General features: G+C 42.4%; 1 protein-coding gene across 1 annotated transcript; it reads right to left on the minus strand.

The window, feature by feature from the left end:
• Positions 1-572: 572 nt before the first annotated feature.
• On the minus strand, positions 573-9,454 carry LOC139415949 (E3 ubiquitin-protein ligase TRIM21-like). The gene is made up of 9 exons (XM_071164141.1): positions 9,389-9,454; positions 7,914-8,125; positions 7,299-7,510; positions 6,981-7,140; positions 6,691-6,786; positions 4,895-5,128; positions 4,403-4,550; positions 2,720-2,746; positions 573-2,539 (listed from the first exon to the last, which is right to left on the minus strand). Exons 2-9 carry the CDS (start codon positions 8,121-8,123, stop codon positions 2,001-2,003), a joined length of 1,626 nt encoding a protein of 541 aa, XP_071020242.1. The 5' UTR covers positions 8,124-8,125; positions 9,389-9,454; the 3' UTR covers positions 573-2,000.
• Positions 9,455-13,817: the final 4,363 nt, after the last annotated feature.

Genomic DNA, 13,817 nt, shown 5'->3' on the forward strand with positions numbered 1-13,817 from the left:
ATCAGCTTTCTATAGGCTAGGCCTACTATATTTATTTCTCAACTTTCTGTTACAGTTTCTGTTTTATTGAGTGTGTTTCCTTAGGTTACTGCTGGAGGGCACCCTTACCTTGTTTTCTAGTTTCCAGGTTACCTTGATGGTTTGTTATTGGCTTCACCTGTGTTTGATTGCCCCCTCTGGTCACCTGGTTGCCTGGCTATTTAGGTTCCTCTGTTGGCCTGGATCCTTGCTTTGATCTTATTTTTAGTGCAGTCTTGTGTGGTCGCCTTGTTTCTGTTAAGACTTTTAGTAAAGATCTGGATTTACCCTTACCTCTGCTTGCGGTGTTTCTCTGCGACTGGGTTCAAGTTTGTACAAGCATCATTGTAACACCTTCCTAATATTAAGCACGTTGCTTATATTTATAACAGGAGTATAGCCTACCTGACTGGAATGAAAATGAACCATGGGAAAAGCATCCTCCATTCGCTCTTAAAGTGGATAGATGACATGTTTTTCCTGCTGCCCCTGTTTTGATACAGGTGCATGATAATGGTCCATTCTCAATCAAAACAAATGTAATACAAATATTATTTAGTATATGTAAAGATTTAATCAAGAATAGTCTGATGGGTGACAATATTAGCCGATTATATTTTATCCCTTGTGAATGATGCCCAGCATAAGAAACAATGACTTTTTATGCAACTTTTTCTAATCATAGTTGCACACCTCATGTAGCCTAAAGTTGTCAAATAACTTCTTAAAACTAAGCACATTAATCCGCTTTACACAGGGTGTAAAGCCTAACAGACATACATAAGCAGCGTGTGAGTTTAAAGTTTGGGTAAGATAATTTTCACCAGAAAAATGCACCTTTACAATAACAGCATTACAAGCATAATTGTATTTGCAGTCACTTTTGATAAGTGTTTTCCGCTAATTATAGCCTACTACCATGTGCGCATTGCTGCGTTTATGTGAAGAAATAGCCTAATAGCCTAACATTTTAAGCTAAAAGTTCTGATCTGTTGGGTCAGTCATATTGCATAAAAAAGTTTTTTTGATGCTAGTGGTTGTATTAATTTGGGATCTATCACATCCCACAACTGGCCCAGACTGTTGTTTTGGAATATTTATTTATCGCATAGAACAAAATAGGTTGACTTTTGCACTATGGGGGATAGTAGATTGACATAGGCTAGTGCTTTTGCTGTCCGTTAGGCCTACACATCATGTTGGCTGACGAAAAGTAAATGTGGACAGTTCTTCCAATAACTTAAATATGAACCTCAGAATTGGATAAGGACGCGCGCAGTTGTGTCCCCCTTCACTTGTAGCCTGTGAGAAAGACTTGATCAAGTGATGGAGAGCCATGTGAGTGAGAGGTGATTCAGAGCGAACAGCACTCAGGAAGAAGGGCACAATAGCAACTGGCTGCAAAAGACATGACATTTTTTAGGATGCATTACGGCCACTAAAATTCTAGGCATCATCAAGTGCTTGTCAAATTGTGAATGAGTGACTGATGTAGTGTGTACAGCCTGCACCAAAAAACTAAGCAGAGCTCATGCCTTTTAAATGAACTAGTGTAGCCCACAGCCATTTGGCATAGCCAGATCAGGACCTAAAATAAGGACATATCAAAGTATGCTATTCTGTTCTTCTGAAATAGACTACATTTTCTTAAAATCATGCTTCTTTAGACCTGTCTAAAATAAATAATGGATTTGTTGTGAATTTGTAGGCTATATTACATGGACTTATTAGACTTTTTCAAATGTTAACGTTCCAAAGGTCTGCACCAGTGGCTTGTATGTGTGGAAGCCAGGAGATGCTAAATGTGTTTGTTAATTAACGGTCAACTACCTTGACACCGACAGTTATTTGCTTGACAATCATCGGCTGACAATTTTGTGACCGCCACAACCCTAACCCGACCCAACCCTAACTCTAGCTGTAGCCCTAATCCTAACCTGAAGTGAATGTCTTTTACCTATAAGGCTGAGCAATGCGTGACATCACCCTGTTTTGGTGATGACCAGTGGGTCAGAGTTCTCCTCCCCATTCAGAAGATGTGGGCTGAGATATGGATATATTTCCCCAATAAAGGAATACCCAGTGAAAGAATGTATGTGAGCCTTAGCCTCCACATCATAAAAAGACACCAACCCCTCCTCATAATCCACAAACACCCCCACCTTCTGGGGCTTTTCTCTCAGTGACAACAGAAAAGGTGGGTCCCCCAAGGCTCCGTATTTGGCACCATTATAATTCACTATAACCCAGTAACCGTTAGTAGGATTCACAGAGAGCTTCCCCTTCCTGTTGGCATCTCCTCTTGCTATTCCCAGATCCCAACCCGTCTTGTTCCCGACATCCACCTCCCAGTATGATCTCCCAGAGGTTAGCTTGTTGTGTCCTAGGACGCTGCCGAAGTGATCGAAGCGATGCGGACAGTCAGGGATGTCCTGTATCTTCCCTCCATCTCTCACTTCTTTCCCGTCCTCAGATAGAATCAGCTGTGTGTTTGCTGTGTCCGGGTCCAATGTCACATCAACTGAATAACATCATATATGGTTGTTATTGTTAGGAAAAGATGTATGGGCATATATAAGGCGTATCAGTTGGCCTGAATGAGGTTAACATGTGGCCTACTACAAAATGAATGTGGTTGAGATGTACTCTAAAATATTTGTATACTAATGCAGTTTTACACTGAAATAAAAACAATATACACCTGCAAACTTCAGGATCCTCTCAAGTTCTGTGGAAGAAATCACAGATTTGTGCTGTCAGGGTACTTGCAACATATCAAGCTAAACAGAAAAACACTGGAAAGTAGTCCTATAATATTTACAGTTGACGTCAGAATTTTACATACACTTATGTTGGAGTCATTATAACTCGTTTTTCAACCACTCCACAAATTTCTTGTTAACAAACTATAGTTTTGGCAAGTCGGTTAGGACATCTACTTTGTGCATGACACAAGTCATTTTTCCAACAATTGTTTACAGACAGATTATTTAACTTATTATTTACTGTGTCACAATTCCAGTGGGTCAGAAGTTTACATACACTACATTGACTGTGCCTTTAAACAGCTTGGAAAATTCCAGAAAATGATGTCATGGCTTTACAATCTTCTGATAGGGTGATTGACATCATTCGAGTCAATTGGAGGTGTACCTATGGATGTTTTTCAAGGCCTTCCTTCAAACTCAGTGCCTCTTTGCAAGACATCATGGGAACATCCAAAGAAATCAGCCAAGACCTCAAAAAAAATTTGTAGACCACCACAAGTCTGGTTCATTCTTGAGAGCAATTTCCAAATGCCTGAAGGAACCACGTTCATCTGCACAAACAATAGTACACAAGTATAAACACCATGGACCCAAGAAGCCGTCATACTGCTCAGGAAGGAGACCCGTTCTGTCTCCTACAGATGAACGTACTTCAGAGCAAAGGACCTTGTGAAGATGCTGGAGGAAACAGGTACAAAAGTATCTATATCCACAGTAAAACGAGTCCTATATCGACATAACCTGAAAGGCCGCTTAGCAAGGAAGAAGCCACTGCTCCAAAACCGCCATAAAAAAGCCAGACTATGGTTTGCAACTGCACATGAGGACAAAGATCATACTTTTTGGAGAAATGTCCTCTGGTCTGATGAAACAGAAATAGAACTGTTTGGCCATAATGACCATCGTTATGTTTGGAGGAAAAGGGGGGAGGCTTGCAAGCCGAATAACACCATCCCAACCGTGAAGCACAGGGGTGGCAGCACCATGTTGTGCACTTCACAAAATAGATGGCATCAATCAGGAAGTTAAAGCTTGGTCGCAAATGGTTCTTCCAAATGGACATTGACCCCAAGCATACTTTTAAAGTGGCAAAATGGCTTAAGGACAACAAAGTCAAGTTATTGGAGTGGCCATCACAAAGCCCTAATCTCAATCCTATAGAAAATTTGTGGGCAGAACCGAAAAAGCGTGTGCGAGCAAGGAGGCCTACAAACCTGACTCTGTTACACCTGCTCTGTCAGGAGGAATCGGCCAAATTTCACCCAAATTATTGTGGGAAGCTTGTGGAAGGCTTCCCAAACGTTTGACCCAAGTTAAACAATTTAAAGGCAATGCTACCAAGTACTAATTGATTGTATGTAAACTTCTGACCCACTGGGAATGTGATGAAAGAAATAAAAGCTGAAATAAATAATACTCTCTACTATTATTCTGACATTTCACATTCTTTAAATAAAGTTGTGATCCTAACTGACCTAAAACAGGGGATTTTTACTAGGATTAAATGTCAGGAATTGTGAAAAACTGAGTTTAAATGTACTTGGCTAAGGTGTATGTAAACTTCCGACTTCAACTGTATGATTTTTAGTACGATTTATATTGTCTCATTCCTTTACCAACTGAGGAGAGCTTCTCCAGCTCGTGCTTGATTCTCTCCATCATGGTCGACCAGCTGCTTCTCATGGTGCCAAAGGAGAGTGTAGTATCAATGGAGGCCTCAGTCCAGTCTCTGCCATCACCCAGCCCCGACAGGGATGGGAAAGTCTGGTGGCGAGACAGATGGAGGGACAAGGGAAAGAAAGAGAGGGAGAGAGGAATCAATAGAGAGAAAGAGACACATTAACAGAGATAGATGACAAAGTTCATTGAACGCTTGTTTTTCATTATACTGTATCATTTCTATGAAATTGAAATTCAACCATTTTTAGACCGACAATAGACACTCCAGTATAGTACAATCCATGTACTGTATTTCACACAATACTGGTACATAAACACATGCATCAACTAACATCGGATCAGCTTGCAGAATGTTCAGAGTGTGGTACCAGTGGAGATCATTGGTGGATCATATATTAAAAGGGTTATGTCAAAGTAAAATTACTCACCTGCAGGAAGTGAATGTGATCCTTGAGGTCAGCAACATCCTCCAATTGACCAATGGTTTCTTTCAGTTCTCTGATCTCTCTCTTCAGCTCCTGGGTGAGTTCTCCTGCCTCTCTCTCCACCTCCTGCTGCCTCTCCTCCATGGGCCTGAGAGCATCTAGATGGGTCTCCTCTACAGTTGCTATCACTGCTTTGAACACAGAGTCAATCTCCCTCCTCTCTCTGTCCACGTGGGCCTAGAGGATGTATGGTGGACAACAACTCAATATTAACTCAATGTCTCTCTCCCGCCTGTGTTTTTGTCTGTCTGCCTCACTTTTCACTTTACCTTTCTCTCTGTGCTTGTCTCTGTCTGTGTTTCATGTCTCTTTTTCTCCCTGTCTATGTGCAACAGGTCTCTCTTTCTCCCTGTCTATGTGCAACAGGTCTCTCTTTCTCCCTGTGTATGTGCAACAGGTCTCTTTTTCTCCCTGTCTATGTGCAACAGGTCTCTCTTTCTCCTTGTCCCTGTCTATGTGCAACAGGTCTCTCTTTCTCCTTGTCCCTGTCTATGTGCAACAGGTCTCTCTTTCTCCTTGTCCCTGTCTATGTGCAACAGATCTCTCTTTCTCCTTGTCCCTGTCTATGTGCAACAGGTCTGTCTTTCTCCCTGTCTATGTGCAACAGGTCTCTCTTTCTCCTTGTCCCTGTCTATGTGCAACAGGTCTCTCTTTCTCCTTGTCCTTGTCTATGTGCAACAGGTCTCTCTTTCTCCTTGTCCTTGTCTATGTGCAACAGGTCTCTCTTTCTCCTTGTCCCTGTCTATGTGCAACAGGTCTCTCTTTGTCCCTGTCTATGTGCAACAGGTCTCTCTTTCTCCTTGTCCCTGTCTGTGTGCAACAGGTCTCTTTTTCTCCCTGTCTATGTGCAACAGGTCTCTCTTTCTCCCTGTCTATGTGCAACAGGTCTCTCTTTCTCCCTGTCTCTGTGCAACAGGTCTCGCTTTCTCCTTGTCCCTGTCTCTGTGCAACAGGTCTCTCCGCCTGTCTCATGATTAAATATGTCACTGTTAGAGTCCTCCATCTCTGTGTTTGCAGGTAGACATGTAGTGACTCACACTAGACACATTTGAACATCTTGGCCATGTTCTGTTATAATCTCCACCCGGTACAGCCAGAAGAGGACTGGCCACCCCACATGTGCTCTCTCTAATTCTCTCTTTCTCTCTTTCTCTCTGAGGACCTGAGCCCTAGGACCATGCCCCAGGACTACCTGACATGATGACTCCTTGCTGTCCCCAGTCCACCTGGCCGTGCTGCTGCTCCAGTTTCAACTGTTCTGCCTTATTATTATTCGACCATGCTGGTCATTTATGAACATTTGAACATCTTGGCCATGTTCTGTTATAATCTCCACCCGGCACAGCCAGAAGAGGACTGGCCACCCCACATAGCCTGGTTCCTCTCTAGGTTTCTTCCTAGGTTTTGGCCTTTCTATGGAGTTTTTCCTAGCCACCGTGCTTCTACACCTGCATTGCTTGCTGTTTGGGGTTTTAGGCTGGGTTTCTGTACAACACTTTGAGATATCAACTGATGTACGAAGGGCTATATAAATACATTTTATTTGAATTTGATTTGACTAGACTCACCTTACAGGTATAGTTCCTCATGTCTTGGTGAATACAGTCCAGATTATTTGTACTATCTTGGTTCCCTCTCTCTGTGATTGTAACACTGTCTCATGTGTACTGTTACAGTCCTCCATCTCTGTGTTTGCAGGTAAACAGGTAATACCTCACACTGACTTAACCAGGCCTCACCTTGCACTGCTCCACAGACACCCTGATCTCCTCCACCTTTCTCTCCCTCTCCAGGATTCTCTCCTGAATATCAGCCTTGGTGCTCCCCAGGTTACCCTAGGACATACACACACACAATGAAACTATCTCATAGTTTTGTGATAGGTTATTTTATGTTTTCATCACTCAATACACACTCTCATTCAGACTCACTCAATACTACACACTTTTTAAACACAACGAAACATCTACAGAATTTATTGAACCAGTTGAATATATGACAGCATGAAAACCCATTGAAAATATGACACCTTCTTCCTGTCCCACTCCATTTCCACGGAGATGACCTCGTGACCCTCCTCCACGCAGAGGGCACAGACACAGCGCCCCTCTGCCCTGCTATACAGCTCCAGGGGACGACCGTGGGTCAGACACGCCCTCCCATCCAGGTCCTTCACAGGGGCCACCAGCCTGTTTATAACATTTTAAACAGTACACTGTATTATCCCCCCATCTAAGTGTGTGTTTTCTGATGAAGTTTTCTATGCAATTTTATTGTGAACTGTTAGCAAGAATCAATAAAGTCAAAGTAAACCAAGCCATTCAGGACATCTACAGGGGCCACCAACCTGTGGCCCTTCAGCCTGCCTGCTGAGGTGTGGGGGCCCAGGTGAGTCTCGCAATATGAGGCCAGACACACCAGACAGGACTTTTGGGCCTTGAGCTTCCTCTCAGTGCAGACGTCACAGGCCACCTCACCTGGAGCTCCAGAATACTCCCCTGGCTTCCTCTCCTGGGCCTTTTTCAACTCCTGAATGAGAGTACTGAGGATGATATTCACCTGTGGGTGATATTGTACTTTGTTAATCAATTTGATGCTGTTACTGTTCATTATCTATCCCGTTGCCTCGTCACTTTATCCCTACATATATGTAAATATCTACCTCGTGCCCCGGCACATCGACTCGGTATTGGTACCAAGTGTATATAGCTAAGTTGTCATTACTCATTGTGTTTTTATTCCTTGTGTAATATCAGTTCTACTATTTCTAAATTTGTTCTCTCTGCATTGTTGGGAAGGGCCCATAAGTAAGCATTTCCCTGTTAGTATACAGCTTGGTTAGTCTACAAATCATTTGATTTGATTTTAGTACAATACATCCCCCCCAAACACCATGTTGATGTAGTGGGGAAAATGGCTGAGACAGGAAGTGTTATATTGACTTTATCTAGCATTAATTCACCTGTGGGTTCCTCCTCAGATGCTCCTTACAGACGGGGCATATGAGGTCATTGAAGTGGAGGTTGCATTCCAGGCAAGTCTGGCAGAAGGTGTGGCCACAGGGGGTGGTGACCGGGTCCTTAAACAGGCCCAGACAGATGGAGCAGTTGAGGTGCTGCTCAATCAGGACAGGGGTGTTGATGGAGATGGAGACTGCAGATGAGAAGGCCATGTCTGATATGGGATGTTAGAGATATCAGATTCAGTATTCCTCGTTCATTAAACATACAGTCTGCAGTTGCTACATCTTTTTAAATGCCTCATGAGCTTAGTTCAACTGTAGTACTCCATCAGAACCCAAAATATAAGCTTGTTTTACTTCAATGTTTGGAAACAAACACTATGTATCCTCAAAACATGTTGATATAATGGATGGTGAGCCCTTGCATGGGCTCAGGGTAGCCTAGTGTTTAGAGCGTTGGACTAGTAACTGGAAGGTTGCAAGTTCAAATCCCCGAGCTGACAAGGTACCAATCTGTCGTTCTGCCCCTGAACAGGCAGTTAACCCACTGTTCCTAGGCCATCAATAAAAATAAGAATTTGTTCTTAACTGACTTGCCTAGTAAAATAAATAAAAATCCATAGGTCTGTCTATGAATTTAGGAGTGGTTACATTTCTCCAGCCCCATTGAATAGCTTTATACCGAAACAGGGGTGGGAATCACACTTTGTTATTGTTTCAACTGCTGATTTCCCCTTTAAGAGACTAAAACGCATATTAGAGATGCATTGTTGGTGGTGCACAGTTTGGTTAATGCCCTAGCAGTACACAGCTGATTCTAATAATCAATGTTTTTTATTTGAATCAGATGTTTAGCGTTAGGGCAAAAACCAAAACGTGCACCCCATGAGGTCCCCAGGACTGAGTTTGGAAAACGCTGCTTTACAGAAGTCACAACTTTGCTGTGTAACTGAGGCACTAAAATTAACCGTGTTTGGTCACCCTCTGCTGGTACAGGAACAGTACAACACCATCCTGATGTCTATGGAGGTATTTGCATCAGTCACATGAGATCTCACAGTGAGACATATAGCTATGCCCACATATGGTATGACCACTGACACACCCATGTAGCGAGAGATGCCTCTAAGACACTGTGTGTATACCTACCTACCTACTGTACCTATATATCGTACTTGCCTACTTTGGACTATTCCATGGATTAATGAATGAGGCTAATGTTGACTAGTTTTGATACAGAAATAATAATAAATGTAGTTTTACCATAGTCCTTCAAAGTATAATATGCCTATCAACAGTATTCCACCATGACATAATGTATTAAATCTATCGTACCTGTACATGGTCAATAACAAACAATCAATAAAACATGACAGTTGAACATCATTCCTTGACATCCTATGTCAACACATCCTGACAGTAGCATGATGTACACATAAAAGTCTCTGTTTTTAGTATAAGAAAAAGAGTACAACCTTTCAGCTGATGCGATCTTTCTTTACTTTAGGCTCCTATTCTCCCTGTGTATCTCTATTTGTCTCTGTCTTTTCTGCCTTGAGTTTCGTTCTGCAAATAAATCCACACCCCTTTCCCTGAATCAGGTATTTCGACATCAGTACCAGTGTGGGCCTATGCAAATGTGTGTGTGTGTGTGTGTGTTTTATGCTTGAAAGTCAAACATCTTTATTTGAGTGCAGATTTGTTACCAAAGTTTCACTTCTGTGACGTTCTGTTAACGTTAATGACAGGTTGCAATATTTACACAAGACAAAGACAAACTGCTAACTGCACAATCACTAAATGGTGACAACCCTGTGTAAAACTTGATTGGTGGGTCATACTGTTTTCTGGCAAAGTTGAAAATAATTAAACATCTTCACATTTACTCTTTACAAATTATAAGAAGCCATACATTTTAGTGGTACGCGGGTCAGCTGTTTGTTCACCCGTTATTGCTAACAACCCATCTGCAACAGCCTGACTATATGTAATAAAGTCAAAATCTGAGGCCCGCACACAACCCTAACCCACAAATATAGACAACGCGCTATAAGCTACAGTCAAAGACGACAGAAAGGTTTTTTGACAGGGGATGCAGGATTTCTTTTTTGCTTGATTAATATATGTTCCTGCTTATCATTTCGGACATTTCGGTAGGCTATTTGTTAGTCAACGTGTCTATAGTTAGTTACATGTAGCTTCTCTTTTGTCATCATTACATGTTACCATAGAAGACTAAATAAACCCCTGTGAAACATAATAATGGAATAGTTTGATAGAATGAATGCTTCAATCTATATAGTTAATATCAGTAAAGTTCTGTCATCAAAGATTTTTATTTTATGTACAAAATGTCCAAATGACACCAGTTTGACCGATGGTAAGGAAAAAGAAAGCTGTGAAAACTACGTGTTTCTGATAAGATTTCAGTTAAGCTTCAGTTCTCAACTCCTGTAGCTGGACGCCGCTCGGGCCTGATGGATATTTCCTGCCTTGTCATCTGTCCCTATCCGACTGGCCTGTGCTACCTGGAACTTGCCTGCCAAGAAAGTCGTTTCCATCTGCTTCTCCTCCTCCATCTTGTAGTGGAGTAGACAAAGAACAGCAAGAGGATTGTTTCAATCAGCGCTGGTCCCATGTCACAAGTCTTGGAAACAGAAGACAGCGGCATGCTGCTAAGCGGACAGGAGTGTAGGCGAGAGGTTCGGAGCAGATTGACATAAATTATAGCTTCGCCGGACTGGCACCTGATCTACCTGTGCCTTTATAGTTTTTATTGCCTGTGTCTGCGACGGTTGTGCTGATTTCAGCTACGCTGACTGCAGCAGCGGCTTTGTCAGTCAAGTTTGGATCCTTTCCCTGAGAAATGTCTCAGTACCTGAGCAAAAACGTTGTGCTATCCATGAGCCCGAGTATAAGACATTAATAAGCTGCTCCCAAACATTTTAAACCTACATCAGGAAATTTAGTTTATGATAGTTCATGTGGGATTCAATAATATTATGAAGGGCAACTCAACAACAGCTGAAGACGGATTTTAAAGAACTGATTGGGTCTCTGCTTGACACCAACAAACGCCCCATAATATCTGGCCCAGTTCCCTCCCCATGGCATGTAACGTTTCAGCAGACTTGTTGCCCTCCATATATAGCTACGAAACTATTGCAGCTCTGGTGGTGTAACATTTTATTGACAATGTTAATACATTCTGGAAACAAAGCAAATGTTATAAGTAGGATGGGATACACCCAAATCATTTGGATTCCTGGATCCTTTCACAGCATTATAAGGCAACGTTGAGACAATGACTTATCAATGACCCAAGCCCAGCTCAGTTAATACCTACCATTGTCACTGAGTTGCCATAATGCTTAAGCAAATGTACATTATCCCAGGGGCGTTGGAAGACACAATGTAAGTAACCTAATTTATGTCCCTCTAACTGCTCTGAATGCCTCTGCTGATCCTACAGCTAGAGTTATATGCAGTTAGCACTGAGGCGGTGTGCCCTAGTAGAAAATGCAAAAAAATTGCCCACATTACAATGTGTTTTTATTGAACTAGTCAAGACAGTTAAGAACAAATTCTTGTTACAATGACGACCTACCCCGGCTTCCCCTAACCCGGACGATGCTGAGCCAATTGTACGCCGCCCTATGGGATTCCCGATCACGGCTGGGTGTGATACAGCCCGGGATCAAACCAGGGTCTGTAGTGGCACCTCTAGCATTGAGATGCAGTGCCTTAGACCGCTTGCGCCACTCGGGAGCAGGGTTCATGAAATCAATAATTTGCTAGTAACAGATGATTAATCATATTCTGACAATCTCTGAAACTCACTTAGATTATACCTTTTTTATTTCACCTTTATTTAACCAGGTAGGCAAGTTGAGAACAAGTTCTCATTTACAATTGCGACCAGGCCAAGATAAAGCAAAGCAGTTTGACACATACAACAACACAGAGTTACACATGGAGTAAAACAAACATACAGTCAATAATACAGTAGAAACAAGTCTATATACGATGTGAGCAAATGAGGTGAGATAAGGGAGGTAAAGGCAAAAAAAAGGCCATGGTGGCAAAGTAAATACAATATAGCAAGTAAAACACTGGAATGGTAGATTTGCAGTGGAAGAATGTGCAAAGTAGAAATAAAAATCATGGGGTGCAAAGGAGCAAAATAAATAAATACATGTAAAATAAATACAGTAGGGAAAGAGGTAGTTGTTTGGGCTAAATTAAATTAAAGAAATAATTGGTTTTGGGGGTGACCAGAGAGATATACCTGTTGGAGCGCGTGCTACAGGTGGGTGATGCTATGGTGACTAGCGAGCTGAGATAAGGCGGGGCTTTACCTAGCAGGGTCTTGTAGAGGACATGGAGCCAGTGGGTTTGGCGACGAGTATGAAGCGAGGGCCAGCCAACGAGAGCATACAGGTCGCAATGGTGGGTAGTATATGGGGCTTTGGTGACAAAACGGATGGCACTGTGATAGACTGCATGCAATTTGTTGAGTAGGGTATTGGATTGGAGGCTATTTTGTAAATGACATCGCCGAAGTCGAGGATTGGTAGGATGGTCAGTTTTACAAGGTTATGTTTTGCAGCATGAGTGAAGGATGCTTTGTTGCGATATAGGAAGCCGATTCTAGATTTAATTTTGGATTGGAGATGCTTAATGTGAGTCTAGAAGAGTTTACAGTCTAACCAGACACCCAGGTATTTGTAGTTGTCCACGTATTCTAAGTCAGAGCCGTCCAGAGTAGTGATATAGACGGACGAGCAGGTGCGGGCAGTGATCGATTGAATAGCATGCATTTAGTTTTACTTGTGTTGAAGAGCAGTTGGAGGCCACAGAAGGAGAGTTGTATGGCATTGAAGCTCGTCTGGATGTTAGTTAATACAGTGTCCAAGGAGGGGCCAGGAGTATACAGAATGGTGTCGTCTGCATAGAGGTGGATCAGAGAATCACCAGCAGCAAGAGCAACATCATTGATGTATACAGAAAAGAGAGTCGGTCCGAGAATTGAACCCTGTGGCACCCCCATAGAGACTGCCAGAGGTCCGGACAACAGGCTCTCCGATTTGACACACTGAACTCTATCAGAGAAGTACAGTGGGGCAAAAAAGTATTTAGTCAGCCACCAATTGTGCAAGTTCTCCCACTTAAAAAGATGAGAGATGCCTGTAATTTTCATCATAGGTACACTTCAAATATGACACACAAAATGAGAGAAAAAATTCCAGAAATTCACACTGTAGGATTTTTTATGAATTTATTTGCAAATTATGGTGTAAAATAAGTATTTGGTCAATAACAAAAGTTTATCTCAATACTTTGTTATATACCCTTTGTTGGCAATGACATGGCTTCAATGCCATACAACTCTCCTTCTGTGGCCTCCAACCTTGTGAGAGCAGTTTTCACACACTGTTGCTGGTATTTTGGCCCATTCCTCCATGCAGATCTCCTTTAGAGCAGTGCAGTTTTGGGGCTATTGCTGGGCAAAATGGACTTTCAATTCCCTCCAAAGATTTTCTATGGGGTTGAGATCTGGAGACGGGCTAGGCCACTCCAGGACCTTGAAATGCTTCTCACGAAGCCACCCCTTCATTGCCCGGGCGGTGTGTTTGGGATCATTGTCATGCTGAAAGACCCAGCCACGTTTCATCTTCAATGCTCTTGCTGATGGAAGGAGGTTTTCACTCAAAATCTCACGATACATGGCCCCATTCATTCTTTCCTTGACACGGATCAGTCGTCCTGGTCCCTTGCAGAAAAACAGCCCCAAAGCATGATGTTTCCACCCCCATGCTTCACAGTAGGTATGGTGTTCTTTGGATGCAACTCAGCATTCTTTGTCCTCCAAACACGACGAGTTGAGTTTTTAACAAAAAGTTA

The sequence above is a fragment of the Oncorhynchus clarkii genome, chromosome 9, assembly GCF_045791955.1.
Source record: "Oncorhynchus clarkii lewisi isolate Uvic-CL-2024 chromosome 9, UVic_Ocla_1.0, whole genome shotgun sequence".
In the NCBI taxonomy this organism is placed as follows: Eukaryota; Metazoa; Chordata; class Actinopteri; order Salmoniformes; family Salmonidae; genus Oncorhynchus; species Oncorhynchus clarkii.